The 19,313-nt window shown below is 34.4% G+C and overlaps 1 protein-coding gene across 3 annotated transcripts in view; it reads left to right on the forward strand.

Moving 5' to 3' along the window:
* Positions 1-19,313, forward strand: part of FSTL5 (follistatin like 5) — a 342,003-nt gene that overhangs the window by 282,489 nt on the left and 40,201 nt on the right. For all 3 annotated transcript variants that reach the window (XM_052690344.1, XM_052690343.1, XM_052690346.1), the window contains 3 exons: positions 5,210-5,330; positions 12,923-13,084; positions 15,284-15,418. In XM_052690344.1, coding sequence (XP_052546304.1) covers positions 5,210-5,330; positions 12,923-13,084; positions 15,284-15,418 — 418 coding nt within the window. The remainder of the gene's footprint in view (positions 1-5,209; positions 5,331-12,922; positions 13,085-15,283; positions 15,419-19,313) is intronic.

Below are 19,313 nucleotides of genomic sequence, written 5' to 3' on the forward strand. Positions count from 1 at the left end.
TTTTGAGCCTGTCCAAGTCACTCTGGATGGTGTCCTTTCCTTCTGTTGTGGCAATTGTACCTCTCAGCTTAGTGTCATCAGCAAACTTGCTGAGAGTACACTTCAGTCTTGCTGTTTTATGTTCTTAATAAACACATGTTCAAGAGTGCTCATTTCAAGACAGATCCCTGCAGCATACCCCTCATGACTGGCTTCCAGCTGGTCGCAGACCCATTGACAGCAACCCTCTGGATGTGATCATACAGCCAACTCTTTATCCAATGAATAACTAGCCTTCAAATACATACCTTTCCAATTTAGAGATAAGGATGTGATGCAGGACCATGTCAAAGACCTTAAATTATGATTGATGTAGTGATAAAATTGAAGCAGTGGATTTCTCACAAAAGAGATAACCTTTTAGTATCAATTCAGAGAGTACAAGAATATGGTTATGACTCATTGCAATACTCTGATTGAGATGGTTTTTGAGTTTATGGGTTTTAAACTCATATGGGTTTCAAATTGTGCTATAGAAAGTGCATATTTTTGCTTTAAAAAAAGAAATCGACTTTTTTATATATTGTAAATATAAATTTAAGTACTTTGCCTCAAAATAATATGTAATTCGTGAAGAATTTTGCAAGTAGTGTATGACAAACTTTACATGTATAACAAAAGAGAGTATTTAGTAAAAACAAAATAGCTAAACATTATCAGTTTACTTTGTTAATAGAAAATGTTAATATTAGAAAATGCTAATATAGATTAACAAATTTAATAAAACATTTATTTTAGTAAGTGTTAATAATTACTTCACTGTTATCAGAAATACAACATTGTTCACGTTCCTTGTAGGAAATAGGGAATTTCCATTCTTGTTTCTATTACTTGGAGGCAGAGTAGATCAAACAAAATGTGACGTGTACTGTAAAAAGGCATAAATATCTCACTACCCATAATGTGTAGAAAATACAAGACTTGTATGTACTCTGCATATTTTGTATTCTGAAACTTCATTTTACGAACTCTCTGAGCACTGTATGATCCGTCTTGTTTATATCAATGCCTGGATGGACAAAGACTAGTGCTAAAAGTCATTATCATGGTCGATCACCGTGGAGAGGTAAAAAAGTAATTGTTCCAATATAACTGGTTTCAGTCAGTGTATGCTGAATAGCCCTTTGTTTCACTGACACCTTACCCAGTGAAGCTTTCTTGTGATAAAAGATTAGTCTGATGAACATGGAACATTGTATTAATGGTTTGAGCAAGATGAGTGATGATTTTTAAAAATAACCAAGATTGCTATAAAAACTGCAGCAGGTTTCAACTTTTTGTGTAATACAGCCTTTGCCAAATACTCCAGCTCATACTAAGTGCTTAGTTCAGATTGATTTGTATTCAGTGTTTGCCTAAAGGCTCTATGTCAGAAGTTTTTTCTTAGTGATGTGTTTGGCAAGCTGGTCTAGCCTCCTTTTACATGAAGCTGCTATGCTAGCATGCAAGCTTTCAGTATTTTTATTTCTGTTTGTGAGCAAAGTACACCATTGGACATACATCACTCCCTTTGCTTTAGGTCTGTAGTGTTAAAAGTATTTTGTATAGGAACTCCATTTAAAATCTTTCTAAGCATATATGTACTGTTTTCATATATGTGAGGACTGCTCCAAAAGTAATGAGTCCATGACTGGAGGACAGCAGGCCCACAGGACCTGTGGGGAAGGGAGGAGGGGGGGGCACTGATGGTTTATGGGCTGGTTCAGCCAGGTTCTATGACTAGTGGGGCAAGGGAGGACCCACGCCCCGGGGAGGGGAAAAAGGATGGGTAGGGAGATGGGATATGGGCCTAAAAACAGAAAAGCAGCAACGATCTGAGGAGGAAATTTAATTTACTGTCTATGGTATCGGAATACAAGATAACGCAATATAATTGGAGCTGAGGCTAATAAATCAAATTAAATGAGAGAGCATCTTAAACCGAAGGCCATACTTGGAATTGAAGGTGGAATAGCTGGGGAACACGCACACACCCTGCCAGGCAGAGAGAGTTGGAGAGAGAGAGAGAGTCCCATAACTTGCCAGGAGCTTTATTTTTCTCTCTGTGAAGTCCTTTGGGGTATGTAGTTGTTCTCTACTGAGAGCCAGATATTCAGAAAATTGGTGGTCCACAGAGGTAGGGCATTAACTCTTTAACTCCCAGTGCTTTACATGATGTTATGATGTAGAATACCAATAACCAAAAATCATAAAACCATGACAGCCTCCTATTTATTTCCATGGAAACTACAATTGATACAAAGAGGGCATTGGTGCTATTGGATATTTAATAGATATTGAGCACAATAACGCTATTCTTCAGCAGAAAAGCATTTTTTTGCAACATAGTTATCACTGTTAGCTATGTTGGCAGTTTTGCCAGCAATGAGCAAGAGCTTTCATGCCTTTCTTCAGAAAATATGCACTAGCAGAGCAGACTCGCTTTTTCACAGCTGCTATTATGGCATTGTTTCTAAGAAAATGTTTCCCACGCAGTCCACCTGTAATTGGCCCAAACAGGTGGAAGTCAGAAGTCTTTAAATCTGGACTGTGTGGTAGGTGTGGCAGGAAAGTTCAGCCAATATTGGAAATAAAGCCTGACATTGTCTTGTTGCAAAAGAAAGATTGTCTTCTTCTCTGACCTGGTTCTAGAAGTTTGAGCCTTCAGCTTAGTCTGTGTCATAACAATGTGGATGTTTTATCCAGGTTCCAGGAGATCCTGGAGGATCACCTCTTTCCTATCCCAAAAGACAGTGCACGCCACTTCATCTTTTCTTCAATGGGGAATTCACATGTTCTTACTCCATGGACTGCTATTTTGAGTCCAGCTGGTAGTGGTGACACCATGTCTTGTCACCAATAATGATGAGATCCAGGAAAATGTCACCTTCAGCCTTGTATTGGTACAGCAGGTCCTGACAAACTTGCCTATTATGTTCCTACTGTTTCTTTGAGCGTTCATGGTACCCACCTGATGCCATATTCCAACGTTGCCACCAACAACGTTGCCTCCAATGCACTGAAGCAAATATTTAACTCAATACGCAGTTCCATGGTCGTAATCCACTGAATTACATGGATAAGCTAGTTGAGCTGCTCTTAATTTCATAGTGTGACAGCTGTATGTGGCTATCAGAAGCATGATTTGTCTTTCACATTGCCGTTGTCACTGTTGAAGTGCAGTAATATCCACTGTTTGGTCTCCATAAATGTTGAACAAGTGTTGATGAATATCGGCCGGTGCCATTTTTCCTGCATGAGGGGATTCAATTCTATTCCTTTGTTTTAGACACGCTCCCATGTCAAACGCCATTTTTTCAGACTGCCCCTCTGCCCCACATGACAACAAAATGTAAAGGAATGTTGGTGGGAAGGTTCAACTCCTACTGCCATGCCACCAACATCTGCCTCTGACATTGTGCTCCAATATAATAAAATGGGAGGCATTACTTTCAGATGTATAAGCAACATTCATATACTTAGTACATGACAAACAAATTCTATCTGGGCAGTTATGTATAAGATAATGTGGTGATTCATATAAGTGACTTCTTGAGAATGTGGAGTTTCATGGCACTTTTTATTGTGGTTTGTCTTTGTGTTCTGAGGGAACATTTAACCTCATCAGATTTCAAAATAGCAAAACCAATACAGTGCAAAGCTGCTGCAGGTTTTCCATAGGATAATGGATGCTGTTATTTGATGTTAGATGTTACTGTTTCCTGATGTAATTAAACAGCAGTCCTTACTGTATTCATAAGAATAACAGAAAAACCATACACTGCTGTTTAGGTTACTTAATACAGAGTTATTTTGATTTAAAATAAGAGAAACATGAATCTTTTTCTAAGGTTTGCTGAATGCAAACAAATCCTGTTGAATTCAACTAATAGCCACTGTCTGTGTATCACAAAGTCCACTTTTAGGTAGGTTATAAAGAGTATTTGTAAGGCAAGCTTAGGACGTGCGCAAAGATTTCCCCAAAATCTGAGTTAGAGATTTAGTTTGATGTTCTGAATTACGGCATGATTTCCTTGTTTCCTTATTGACAGAATGATACTGCAGCTTTCTGTATATTACAGTTTATATTACTGTATATTACAATCATGTAATATGTTATACTTAAGCATGTGTCACAGTTTAATCTCAGAGAACTCTGTCTATGCTTCATCATTGCTTTCCAAACACTGATTACAGTATTTTGTTTTCACTGTGTTGAATTGTTTGCTTTAATTAACAAAACAAATACTGAACTCAGTATACTAATAGTAAGCCAGACACATCTAGTTTGTAGTTCTAAAACAAAAGCAAAATCCCTCTGTAAAGCCAAATTGCTTTGAGTAAAGAAATCACAACGTCATAGGGCAAATCCTGTTGAAAACTGATATATTTGAGTAAAATATCCAGAGAGTTGTTTTATCAGTGGTGTATTTGAAAAATGAAGGGAGATCATAACGTAGATGTCTATTTAATTAGAAAAGAGCTATGATAATCAACCCTTTACTGCTTAAGCCTGCACTTGCAAAATATAGATGAGTTTTTCTTATAGCTCATTACTATTTTACAAGCATGTCGTAGCTTAGACTTTTCAAAGAATACTATGAAGAAGTTCACTTTTGTGAAGGTATTTTTAGTCAAACAAATTGTTATTAGCCTAAGTAAAAATTAACAGAGAGTACTAATTATTTCATATATTTTTTTACAGTAATTGACGTGGAAACTCGTTTGTATTAAGTAAATGATACTTAACATTAACATTATAGATGCTAGATTTTACTAGACTGTTCTTTTAGGGTTGTCTTTTAAGATAACATTATTTTTAAACTGGCTTAATTACACTTCCTTCCAAAGGATATAATTTACCTTGTTAATTTGTGCGGAAGTTTAGGGTTTTTTATCTACTTAGATTCAAACCAAAAATAGTTTCTCTTTTGCAAATAACTATCATAGCTAAATAAACAAATATATTCTCTTAGTACTTCTGAATTTGAAACTGAAGTAGTATTTTCTTTTACTGACATAATACAAGCCTCTGCCATTTCCAAACATAATCAGGATTTCAGTTACTGTCAGTTATTCTGGCTGAGCATTTGATATTAGCATTACAGCTTTGTTGCAAAAATGAAGAGCATAATTAATGTAGAAATACAGATGTAATTATGATAACCTTGTTTTTAATCTATCCTTGTAGGATTTTGGAGATGATGGGTCCTTGTACATTACTAAGGTTACTACAACTCATATGGGAAATTACACCTGTTATGCTGATGGCTATGATAAACTCTATCAAACTCATATTCTTCTAGTGAATGGTAAGGAAAATGCACTATTTACTAAGTTGTAAGAGATTAGAATTTTGATATTTTGTTAAGCAGATCTGTTCTTGCCTATTTTCAAAGTCTTTTTAATACACCTTAGGCAGAAAAAAAGTCCTGTTTTTATTGTTCTATAAATTACCTTGCAAATCACGTTCGTTTAGTACTTCTGTAAGAATAAAATTTATTAAAAAGTGTAAGTTGATGCAGTAGACTTCCTCTTCACAGTGAGCACCTGAGCATGTTAACAGGAGAAAAATACATGTAGGTCACACTGATAGTAATGTCTCCTTTTTTGTTCCGATGGAAATACATGGACACATTTCCATTTTGTCAGACTGCCACTCCGCTGCCAACTGTTGTTTGGCAACAACATGTAACAGAATGTTGGTGGGAAGGTTCAAACCCTACTGCCATACCACCAACATCTGCCTCTTGCATTGAGAGCTATTGTAATAAATGGAAGGCATTTCTTCTAGCCCCCCTATTTATATACTGTTGTATCTAGGAAAATAATTTTTAAAATGGCTTAGTTAAAATTTGATTGCAAATTTGACTTATATTTTGCTTTTACTATTTTGATATCTAAACATGATTTTTAATTTGGGGCATCTGAATGTAAAATGTTGATCCGTTCAAGTTCTAAAGACCGTTCTCCTGGCCTCAGTATCACAAAATCACAGAATAGCTTAAGTTGGAAGCAACCTATGGATCTGATCCAACCTCGCTGCTCAAACGGCCACCTTTAGTGAGCTTGCTCGTGCTAATGTGAAGAAATCCTTTGAGCATCTCAAAGGAAGGAGACAACTGGTGATCTTTCTTGGACAAAATGTAACTACAATTGTTTATGGTGCTCCTAGCACTTTTTTCCTACAACTTTTTTTCTTTTTTCTTCTAAACTATTTTAAGCAATTGTTCATCTCCATTGGCGTACCACTAGTCCCGCTGTACTTCATCTCCAGTGAAATTTAAATCTTTTTTTTTCGTTTGTTTTGGATGATCTTCTGTTCTTCTATTGCTTTATCCTTCTTATTTTTCTTTCTGGCTCTTAAACCTTTCTCCCCACATTAAACCAAAAGCATTTGTCGTTTCATGTTCGTACTTAATCCTGTCCAGAATCATGTTGAAGCTCAATTTTTTCCTTCATGTTTACTTTGCTCTTTTACTCCTTCTTATATGTAGACACTACTATCATTCTTGGTTTTGGTATTATTAGACAGTTGCATTAACCCATATCATAGTTCACTTCTCCTGACATCTTTTGTCAGAGAATAGTGGAATCTTTCCTCATGTATATTTTATTGACAATCACACCAAATGCAGTTGCTTAGATTATTTTACTAGCATTTTTATATTGTTCACTCTTAACAGCTTCTTGTTTTTTCCCACTTTCTACTTGTTAACATCCTTCACGCTTTGAATGACTTGGATATTCGGTGCTTGCTTGCTATTTCCTAAATGTCAATTTTGTAGTTGTATTTTTCCAGGAAATCGATTTGGAATATCTATCGACCCATCTCTATTTTTTTTTTTTTTTTTTTTTCCAATTTTCAACTTTATGAATTATTTTAAGCACTTGGTAAATAGACTGTTCTCACTCAGCTAATACATGGTATCAGCATTTTTTTCTCCTTTCATATTATCTGGAGGAATTTTCTGTCATCTAAAAAGAGAGATAGTAAATGCTGGCTTGACCAATAGAAAGACTGAACTACAGTTTACTCATTTAAATTCCTGCGAATATAACAGGATTTTTAATGAACCTGGAGATACTGGAAGGTCCTTGGACAACTTTCTCCTCTTTTGTGTGATCTGCTCTACCCTAATTTATTAAAAAAATTGTGCTTCTATTAGCTCCTTCTATACCTATGCCAATATGTTAGTAATCCTGCAAAATTTATAACACTTGTGTTTTATATGTTTTACTTCTTGGCTCAACTCAGTCCTCAGTGAGGCGAAACTCAAATAAGTTTTTCTGTAAAAATAGGACATTAAGGACCATAGTATGGGACAGGTAAAGGAGGACAGCTGTAGGTAATTCTGGTGACAAAATATCTGTCATAAAATGCTATTTTTCTTTTGGAGAAAGATTGCACTTTATGTTCCAAAATCTGATTTCTAGAAGAGTAAGGGAGAAAGGAAAGGAACCCCATAGCTCAGCTGTATCATCTGCTGTTAACATTATAGATAAATTGGGTTAAAACCATGAAGATTTAAAGCTTTGGTCAAATGAACAGCTGTTTCATACTTTAGATCTGTATTTCTAAGAAGTAATCTTCCTAAGAACAGGCATGGTGGTCAGTTCTTGTAGCTGTGATAATGACTAATGATATAAGTATTAACAGGAGACTTAGACCAAAGTCAATGACTAATGAGGCTCTGATCTCAAAGATCTAATGTGAGTGTTCACAGAAAACAATGTAATTTGAAATTTTTGATTCCATTAGTATCAAAGAATCTCTGTGAATCTGTGAAATCTGTATTTTTAAAGAAATAATATTTATATTATTTGCATTGAGTAACGCAAACCTTGTACATGTATGAATAATGAACTTTCACTGAAGTGTTTAAAAAAGATACAGATAATCAGTGCTGTAGAAAACGTTTTTTTGGAGTGAAAGTTCTGTGTAATATTTTTTAAATAATACAGTAAGTAAACATGGTAAGCAATATTATAAGTAGATATCTAACTTTTTTCTATAAATTGTATGTAAAAAAATATCAGCAAAGATACAATAGTTCAAGAGTATTTTTTCATTAAAAATACTAATTAATAGAATTTAGATTATACTTAAAACTTTCACAATGTGAGTTTTGTGACTGTATTATTGATCCGTTTTATTAAGACTTCTATGTGATTTTTTTTCTTGTGTTCAGGGGAGATAGAGGAGGTGCTGATAAGATTAGTTTGAATTATAGCACCTACCTACAAAAACTATTTTTCCTACTATGCGTTAAGTATTAAAATAGTGAAGTCAACTCATAATGGACATTCCTATGTCAAAAACACATCTGCAGTATTGAAATCTCTGCTTTAAATTCATGATGCACTTCTGAATAATTCCCTATGCAGAATATAAATTCCATAGGTGTATCACTTATATAGGGATTCATTTATACGATCTAAGTGACTGACACTGCTGACATATTTAAGAGAAGCAGCCAGGTTTTGCTCAATTGAACACTGAAAAAGTCATTCAACAGAAAAGGTTTTCAAAATGCCCTTTCTGAAAACTAAAATGATTTGGTCTTATTCATTCACGAAATTGCTGAGTCTTCAGCTCCACCAAAAGCCAGTTTTTTTTTCCCGCAGTCTTTCTTTTATCAAATGGTTACAATAATGAGAGTCTGAGCCTGTCATTTTGATTTTTTTTTCCTCTTCTGTATATTTGTGATAATGAAATTCATGCCATCAAGTACTTTTCCTTCAGTGTTGTTGTCATCATGTATCATAAAACTCATGAATTTGGAAGTCTGTTTTTAGATAATGATAGATGGATATGTTTTGGTCTTAATATCACTGAAGACAAAGAGGAGCTATCTAATTACATCTCCCCAAAAATATCTGTAATATCAACTCCACAATTTATCATTAAGATCTCTCTTTTCTCTAAAAACAATCTTCTGCAAATAGAACATAAATACAGAGGTGAGTCATCTGTGTTTCACAAATGTTTGTATAATTTCTTTTGTGACTGTTAGACTCTTTTTTTTTTCCACAGTATATTTCAAAAAGTTTTTAGGGAATGCTGGTAGAGTTTTTTTTCCAAACAAAGTTGTGAACCCTTGTAAATAACTCAGATTTTCTTGTAATGAAGGTTATTTTAATAAGTAGAGAGCCACCTGTTTCTAAAATGCCCTTTAACGTATTAATATATTTGTTTGCTTTACATGTTAATATTCAGCTATTTAAGGCAAAATAAAGAGTATACATCAGTTAAAAGGAAAATCGGAAGTTAACTAATAAATTGTAATATTTTGCTTATAGCAAAAGAGAAAGAAATAAAAGGTCATTAGACATTACAAACAAAAAGGAAGTCTGTCTTGAGATTGAGAGCTACTCTAGAAACAGACATAGTACTAAAGTAATGTTTATCTTTCGGTGTATTACTAATGATGGTATCCTACTCCCTGAACTTACTCAAGGCAAGTTATTTGCAGAAAGGTGACAAGATTTTTTCCTCAATGTAGTGCTAAGACAGAGGCGTACTGGAAAGAAAAGTTTTAGTACCTTAAGGTAATGAAAGAGTCTAGATCCTCAGCCAGATATAAGTCAGTGTTTTATAGTGTCTGAGGAATAGTTTATCATCTTTGTTTTTCAAAGCAAAATATCAGTTCAATCAAAGAGAAGAGTTGTCATACTGAGCAATAGAAGAACAAGATGAACAAAGTACATTATGTTACTTTCTTAAACAAATGCATTCTCTCTGGATTCCAGACAACTTGAACAGTCTATTTCTTTCCTATTTTTTCTTCCTATTATTCCTGGCTGAAATAGTCTTCAGCAGTTTTTATAACAATTGAAAGAATAACTGAATAGTTATACATTCATCATAGTTGGAGGCAACAATGTGATGTGTCTTGTTGAACTTAATTCAGGATTCATCCAAATTTCTGTTATTCATGATTCTGCTAATCATGAATCCATCTGACAACACAAGCTAGTTCTACACTTCAGTCCCCGGCAGTCTGACTTACCTGATACTAAGAAGGTTGTTTAACTCATGCTTCACTGACAGGAATATACATTTCATGGGCAATATATGACTGTTAGCTTCTTTCAAGAGCTTTTGTGAGCCTAGAAGTTCAGGTTTATGTGTCCAGGTGTTATGCATTCCCAGTGGTATGCGAGATCTTGTAAAATGACATTTTTTTTCCAAAAGCACATAATTATTAAACCTATATTGAAGTGGTGTATTTAACATAGAAAATCTGATTCGGGAAGAAAACAAGGAGGAGCCAACTGCTGGATTTATGTCAGGCTGATTCTTTTCACAAACAAATACCAATCTCAAATGCTAAAAGCTTAATTTCAGTGTGTTCCGAGAGTGGAATCGAGGGGGGACGATCACCCTTTTGCCCAAGCTAAATTAATAATTTCTTTTCCTTGTTCCCTGATTCCCTGGGAAAAAAAAATTCCAAAATTAGACAGATAGAAGGCTTCTTTTCTCATTCATTCAAGTAGAAGTTTGTTGGAACACGGTGGTGAAGTTCCCACAAGTTTTCATATGCAATAGTAATATTCCACTGACACAAAACAAACAGTATCTTATAATAGATATTTGGTATGCAGTGCCTTGCAATCAGTGGTTTGAACTGTTATGTTGCTTGTAAGTCTTCAGTGATGGCAATACCCTCTCTAAGGCAGTGGAGCTCCTTGCTCTTCTTCGGGTAAAATGGAGAAATAAACCACTTGGGTTTGATGCCCTGGAAATCTGCAACATGGACATAGGTCATTAAAGAACCTCCTGTCAAGAAATGCTGAAGAGGGCAGAGGTTAAGATTGGACCCTTTGAAGAGAGGCAGAATTAGTCTGGGAGATAAGGTACTGAAAAAGCCAGGCAATCATACAGTTGAGAGGATTTTGAAATTAAGAACACAGTGGGAAGGATAGTGTCTCACACAGATCCCACAGGAGAGTGGTAACAGGGAACATTTAGAAGGGGAACACGGATGACAAATTTAGGCTTGATATGAGCATAGAAATAGAGACATCTGTGTACACTCCCTTCCAGAAACTCAGTGGAAATCTTAAATCACTGTTTTAGACATGCTGCTCATAGCTGGTAGTCTAAGCAATTAGCAGCCACAACTTTCAATTTTTTAATTTTCTTAATATATTTTTGTACTTGCTTTTCTGGAGTTATGTGTAATTTTCCATATATATTGTTTGAAAAGACTCTCATCTATAATTGGGTTTAAGATATCCCTGAAACCTTCTGATTCTTATGTCTTAATTGAGATGCCGTACATGTGTGTATTTCTTGCACTCTAGAAATCTGAGGCATTTCTATGCTGTAATAGGACAGCATGCTGGGATATTTCTTGTAAACAGTTGGATAGCATTTGAAAATATTTAATCTCTTGCCAAAACAGACACAGTTAATTTTTGATCTTGTTATCTTCTTTCATTATCAACTGATATTTCATCCTCTATCCAGCTGTGTTTTTTGACACCAGCCAAGTATTCCACATTTTTAAAGCCACATTAAACAAATCTTTGGACGATAAACATACTACTGTAATGTTCATTAAAAGTAGTTGCTCTTTTGTTTGGTTGGTTTTGTTTGTTTAGAAAGAATTTCAAAATAGTTTTCTCTATGTGTAATTAAGGAGAATATCACCAATTACTCATATAAAAATTCAACACAGCAATACTGCTAAATCTTGATTAATCAGTGTTTGCCAATACGAGTATGTCCTCTTCCAGATCATAAGCCAGTACTGGTGCACTCTGCAGCAGATTTTTTTTTGTTGTTGTTGGTAAGCATACACTGCAGCAAGGTTCCAATTCTTCTAAAAGTGCTGTCACAAGTTCTTACATTTTGCTGATGATCAAGCTGGGAAGAACTAGTCTGAGCTCTACTTCTCTTAGAGTTAAAAAATAAACCATTCAAGCCAAATGCTTTAGTATCAGCACTTACGTAAGATTAGCTGATCTGATTAAGCCTCAGATTCAGTTATGTGAGATGCTCTATGGTAAAATTCACACTTATCTAGCTACCGTATAAAGCATGTACAATATTAATTTAATTTATCCCCCAACTGGCAACATACACTGTTCTATACATGGTTAATAATTTATTGTTTTGCTGATCTGCCTAAAAAAGAATGCAATACCAAGTATTCCCTATGACAGTATATTTACTTTTTTCTATGTGTGTAAAATTCAAATTTCATTCTAGAAACGTTGTGTTAAATAAAGTAAAAAGGAAAAATAGGATCAGATCTAGAAGTTCCTGCAGTTGTGTAGCATATATAGAATGCAGTGCCGTACATTTTATTAAGTGAGCCAGAAGTTTTTTTGAAGGCATAAAAGTTTACAATGTTAATACCTACTAGATGAGACTTGGAATTTTCACATGAATTCAGAATGTTGTAATTAAGTATAAACTAAAGGTAATGATAGGTATCATAACCATAGTTATCTGTGTTTTACAAGAAGGATAGGTTACTGTTAAGTGTTTTAAAGAGAGTATAAAGGTAGAATTGAAAGTGTTAAATAAAAGGTTTGTGGAATAAGACAATGACCCTCTCTGTACACAGATGGCTGCTTCCTAGCTCTAAATTATTTGTATTTTCTGAAGAAATTTAAGAGAAAAAATCTTATTACTCAACTCCCAAATACTGAATTCAGGCTTTTCTCTGACATGATGAAAAGGAATTTCTCTCACAGAACATTTTCTACTTGATGAATTTACTTGATAGAGTTCGGTGTTTAATGTGAACATGTGACTAATGTCACATCTGTGTTTTGCACTGTCATTGTATATAGCTGCAGGAGTCTTTAGAATTGCTTGTAATGATTTTTTAAAATGAAAATAAAACTTTATTTTTTTCCCTAAATTATATTTGTTTTCTAACTTCAGTTCCACCAGTCATCCGAGTGTACCCAGAGAGTCAGGCAAGGGAGCCAGGAGTGACAGCTAGCCTTCGGTGCCACGCTGAAGGTATTCCTAACCCACAACTTGGCTGGCTGAAGAATGGAATTGATATCACTCCGAAGTTATCTAAACAGCTAACTCTTCAAGGTAAATGGACGTATTTATTGTTTTCTACAGGTTGCAAAAGCTTTATGAGGGCTTGTAGATTTCTCTACTTGGTATTCTTATTGCCTAGTTTTAAACAAGGGTTGAAGTCTAAGTTAAAACATTTTAGGCAATGTCTTGAAATTTCTTCCTAAGGCATGCATGTACTTTGCTTTCTTGTCATCAAAATAAGAGGTTTACACTGTAACAGAATCACCAGTAAATTCCAGTAGCTTTTCTTAGTTAAAAGATATGTAGCTTCTGAGTACAAGAAACAGCCCAAAACCCAGTTCTAGTTACAATATTGCAGTTTGTCACAGCAAGCACATTTGTACCATTCAACATGTATTCAGAATTTCTATTTTAAATTAGGAAGCAATGTTTTTGTGAATATTTTATTATTTTACTATGCATTGATGGTAATTTAATTGTTTTTCATGAGCCCAGATTTAAATTGATACTGGACTTTTACTGAGGCTCAGTTAAAACAGGAGTTTTTTTTGACTGTAAGAATCTCAGTGAGAAGTAGGGAACTGATGGCTAAAAGGACAGCAGGACAAATATATGAAATGGATTTGCTCTTATATGAGGGGTCTCAGCAGACCTCAAAGGTCATGCAAAGGTACTCAGTAACAATTTAAAAAAGCAGACTAGAATAAATCAAAAGCAACCAAAGAACATTGAAACCTACACAACTGAAGGGAAATCTAACTTCTAAACAATGGTAAAAGCCAGTTTTTATCATCTTTAGGGCTTGTAGATTTCAGTGAAACTATCCAGAATGGCATTTGTCTGTAGTCCTTCTGGTGAACTTTGATCATCCATTGAAGAATAAACCTTATGATATCCGTATTATCTTCAAAATATCATCTCATTCTTCTGCAAAAACAAACAAAAAACAGAACAGAAATGAGGCTGCAGTGATAGAGTGGGACAGATAGATGGCAACTGCTTCGGTAGAATCTTACCTTCTCTATAAGTGATGGAGGCTTCTGTGCTTTCACAGCTCTCTGTCCTGAATATGTGTGAACAATTTCCTTAACAGAAAGATTTTCTACTATGAGTAGAATGTGCTAGACTTCCTGGTGGTCTCATCTTTCATGGCAGCATTGTTGATTTCCCCTTCAGGGATTTGAGTGGAAACATTGTTTTTGTTCCCTTGCCTCCATATTACATATTTGTGATTAATTAATTAGAATGTTTCTTCTGTAAACAAACCAACCAACAAAGAAACCAGCAAAGCACAATTTAATTCAGTGTTCCTGAATGTACTCATATGAGATAAAGTTTTATAGTTTCTCTGAGCTTTTCCTGTCCCAGAGCTAAATTGTCTATGCATTAGACGTAGCATATTATCCATAGATCCAGAGGGAGGTTTTTACCATGACCTAGTGTCCCTTCTAGTCCATGTTATAGAATTTCTAGAAAGTTGTTTTTGAAATCTTACAGCTGAACAAGCATGCTACACTTACAATGCAGTGAGTCATTGTTCACATCATTATTTACATGACAATATTTAAGAAAACCTTTGCTTGAGAAATTTGGATTCTGTTGCTATTCCTACTCAAGCTGGTGCACAACTCCTCATTTGTGTGCTAATGCTTATTTTGCATGTGCAAAACTCACTTGTGTTTACTTTGTCCAAGATTAGTCTGAAAATACTCCTGAAATTATTCTAGAGTATAGTTTCATATAGATTCCTATGCTGATGTAGGTATAAAATTCCAAAGTACCAATTTTTTTTTGTCATACTTCATTGACAAAAAAGCAATCATAGGGGCTTCTTGTTGCTAGGAATAATTCTGTATTATTTATCTTGAAAATGTAGTCCATTATATTCCGTAGAAACCTGCCTTATTGTTTGTAAAGCTTGTAATAGGGTGGTAATAGAAAAAACGCAACCTAATGAAACATAGTTGATTTTAAATATGACCATAGTCACTTAAATCTATATAAAATATCAGGTAGATATTTACATCCAAACTGCAGAATCAAGTGAGATATTGCATGTATCCATAAGATGAATAATAGTGCATGCAGTTCACTACCCTGTTGAACACCTTTTGATTAGATTTGGCACGTCTCCAAGTTATGAAATCAGGAATGAAAACAGTTTAATTAGCATGAATGGAGAAGGCCTTTTGAGTGTTTGATCTGAAAGCACTTTAGTATGCCTGTACGTTGAATTTTCCTTCCTTTCAGCAAATGGCAGTGAGGTACACATTAGTAACGTGCGCTATGAAGATACAGGAGCATATACTTGCATTGCAAAGAATGAAGCAGGAGTGGATGAAGACATTTCTTCTCTTTTTGTAGAAGATTCTGCTCGAAAGACCCGTAAGTACTATGGGAAGTAAGAAAAAAAAAGATCATGCAGCCCTCACTTAAATGTGAAATTATTATTAAAAAATAGGAAAATAATACCTAAAAGGCAGAGTGTGAACCTCATTTAGAAATGAAATTGAATCTCTGAATCCTTTTGTGAATTAGCATATTTTTTAAATATGTGGTGGTTTCTTCATGATACGTTTGTTCCTTGTATGAAGGAAAAGATGCCTAAATAAGGAAAAACAGTTCTGTTTCAAGGTGGTTTCAAGGTGAAATCAAAGAAAAAAGAAAAAAAGTGTGTATGTGTTCTGGACATGTATCAAGAGTCAGACTTTGCCCTCATGATATCTTGCCATTGCTGGACTTGATCTCTACTGCAGAGAGTACTCAGCATGTCTAAATCAGGTCCAGGTCAGTTCCAGTTTGCCCAGTCTGTCTTGTGCCCTTTTAACTGTGGCTCTCCAGAAATGTGAAGCAGCAGTTGACTGCATTTGCTTATGAAGTTAGGAGTTCACTTTGCCATAGAAATCTGTCTTACAAATGTAAACTGTTTTTCTTTATCCTTCATGGAACGGTAGCAGCACTTATAAACCCATTTTACTTGTTATTTGTCTGTCTACATATTCTCTTCTTCATTCCTGAGTTCATATGCTTTTGACTTTTTCTTTTAAACCAGTTATTTTTATCAATAGCACACATTTTCTGGAAATACACATAGTAAAGATAATTCAACAGTGATGAGTACTCAACAAAATATACTGCAGGCAGGATTAGTAGCACTGCAAGTCTGTCTGACACTTCCTCTTGAAAGATGCTGAATTTGGTTCCATATGCTCAGCTCCAGAGCTTTATTAAATTTTAAATGTTTTGAGGAAATCCTCCATGGAAGGAAATTTTATACCTACAGTTTTAATAACTTTATTTAGCTGATTTCAGTAATGCTAATTATAACCGTTGTTTCGTGATTCTTAACAGTTGTTTTTAAGTGTCACAAAAATGACTGCTCAGGCAGTTGAGAAGACAGCTGAGCATAAATAAGTTGTTTGATCATGTTAAATTTCTAATACTGGTGATATGAAGTGGCTCGGTCACTTTCATTTGCCTTTTGCAATCTGTGATACGAGTTATGAATGTTGTCAAATTACAGAACCTTGACAAATGAGAATTTGTTTATGATTTCTTAAGACTGTTTGACCTCAACAATAAAACCTTTATATGCAACTGTCCAAGTTCCAAATATTGTGGTTATCTAAACTATTGTGTTTCCAAAAGACCTGATCTGAGATAATTATGCAAAATACCATTTTCAAGTATTGTTTGATCCAATAATTTCAGATCAAGTACCTTTACATGATCTGTAAAATTACATACCATGCAATGAGCACTGCTGGCAAGACATGCTTTAACATCCTCTAGCTGTAAATTGGAAGCTTTGGGAGCTGTTATGGTGAAGTACAAAAGCTTTACTATTAATGCTTTTCTCTTTATATTTATCTTAAAAAATTGGTTCATGGAGAAACGTAGGAATTATTAAAGAAGAGAATTACATAAGTAAAAGTGCTTGCATGAGACTTCGGGCTTTTCGTCCCCCAGTTTTACTTTTATTGTCCTTTAAGGAATTTAGCTGACATTTTTATAATCAAGTTAAATGAAGTTCTGGGCGATATTTTTTTGTTGTTATTAATGTTGTTAGTTTCTGTTTTCTGGGTGGCTTTTATTCGTTTGTGTTTTCCCTTCTTATAGTAGAATATTGCTTTGGAACAAAAGTAGAACAGATTCTGACTAGCTTGTCAGTTAATCTGAGGTTCTCTATTTCTAAAATTTGATGCAAGATAAAGCTCAGAGCAAAATAAATAAGTAAATAAATACATTTCAAAACATTGATTTGATTGGCTATTGAAAAGGTAGCATTTTTAACAGCGGTGCTCTAAAATATAAACTGTCATTACACTGCCTTGAACGTGACAGTGATTTTATATGCAACATTGTGAACATAAGGGTGTAGTTCCATTTTTACCAGGATGTATCTTTTTATTTCCTAGATAGTTAAGAATAAAAGGAAACATTCATTTTTTAATGTATCCAATCAACTGCTTCCATGTGTCTGAACATTTTTCGTTACAAATGCTACTTTGCATAATAAGCTAAAATTTTTGGATGTCATCTGTGAAATCTGATTTGTAACACATCACCAATTTTTTTTATGTGGAAAACTCAGTATTCAGGTTTTTGAGAATGGAATATTTACAACAGAGCTGACATAGGTAGGTCATTCCTTTGGGGATGGATAAATCTTGCCAGTGCAAACAACTCCTAAAAGAAAATCTTACATGCGCCAGTACCTCTATTTGAATTAAAGTGAATTACAAATAATTAGACTTAAATAATAAACAAATAGACTTTTCATCTGCATGTCTGAAAATGTTTTCAGATTGTTAGGATTTCAAGTTTATAGCACTAGTTACATACACATTTAATGTGTGTATGTGCCTTACAAATTCTAAAGAAACAAAACAAAGGGCAAACCTTCAGTGTATTGTGGAAAGAACGATGATAGTAGCAAAATGAAAAGATAATGCAATCAAAGGAAGGATTTTATGTCGAAACAGAATATATTGTGAAATAATTTAGGATAGAACTTTATAGTTATTCTCGTATCATTCTTATCGTCTCTAGTAGTTACTTGATTTCTCAAGTCTAAGTGTGTAAATGCTATGAAATTGAACTCCCAGTAGTCATTATTTTTCAGGCTGTGAGGTATTTTGTATCTGTATAAAACCTGAAGAAAGGCCTGTGTGTTTGAAAGCCTGTTTTTTCCAGTGATACCAATCTTGTAGAACCTGTTACAAAGAGACTTGTTCTGTTGTTTTGCAAACCTCTGCAGGTGTTGGATGACTGCTATTAGGTTCCATTAAGCCTTCTTCCAGAGATGTACAAGTTCAGTTCTCTCATTATCCTTCTTCCTGGTGTGCATGTGTTTTATCATGTGATCTTAGCTCTCTTTTCCTCTCTCCTGAGAAATGTTAGAATTTTGTAATCTCTCTTGAAGATGATATTTTAACCTCTGAAAACTTGGTCTTAAGCTGAAAGCCAATGTTTCGTGAAAATGCTTTACTGTAGCTAGAAACTTTATTATTATTACAGCATTTTATAAAAGCATAAAGCAGTCTGTCAGATTTTACCACTAGATATTCATATTTTTACAGTAATTTGCAAATTGGTTTCATAAAGAAAATAATTACTTCTATTTTTCTAGGATCTTCTTTACTGATTCTTTAAACTGCTTTTCACAATGTGCATTTTAATGTATCATGAATTTTATAGTCAACAAGAACAAAATAGCATACGCCATAAATTGATCTTTACATCCCATTCCTAGAACAGAAGCGTCTAAAAATTTACTAAATGCATTATCTATTCTGTTTTAATTCTCTAAGAATTGGAAATTATTTTCATATTTTTTTAAATTCCATTTTAACTCAAATCTGCAGTAAAACCAACTAGAAGTGATTTCATTGAGCTGGATGATAGCTGGATGATCATCGATGTATCTAGTAAAAACATTCTGAGAGTCACCAACCTGGTCTAAATCTCACTGAAGACTGTAGTCTTCTCAGTTGTCAAGCTCCTCTACAAACACCTGAGACAACTCATCTGTGTTGAAAGGAGTCTCTGGTATAATTACATTTGTTATACAGATACCAGTTTAAAATCTGGTTTTGGTTTCATTGTTCTAGTTTCTTTCCGCTGTAGTTCAGTTTTTCAGAAGAGATATTTTATGGATTCATATCAGAACATTTTATCTATCTTCTCCATTTAACAAGACATAAAATTGCAAAGTGTTACTCCAAAATACAGATTTAACCCTTTGTTTGCCTAAAGTGTGTCCTCCCAGAAGTGCAAC

Source organism: Tympanuchus pallidicinctus, unplaced genomic scaffold (genome assembly GCF_026119805.1).
Source record: "Tympanuchus pallidicinctus isolate F22 unplaced genomic scaffold, pur_lepc_1.0 scaffold26, whole genome shotgun sequence".
In the NCBI taxonomy this organism is placed as follows: Eukaryota; Metazoa; Chordata; class Aves; order Galliformes; family Phasianidae; genus Tympanuchus; species Tympanuchus pallidicinctus.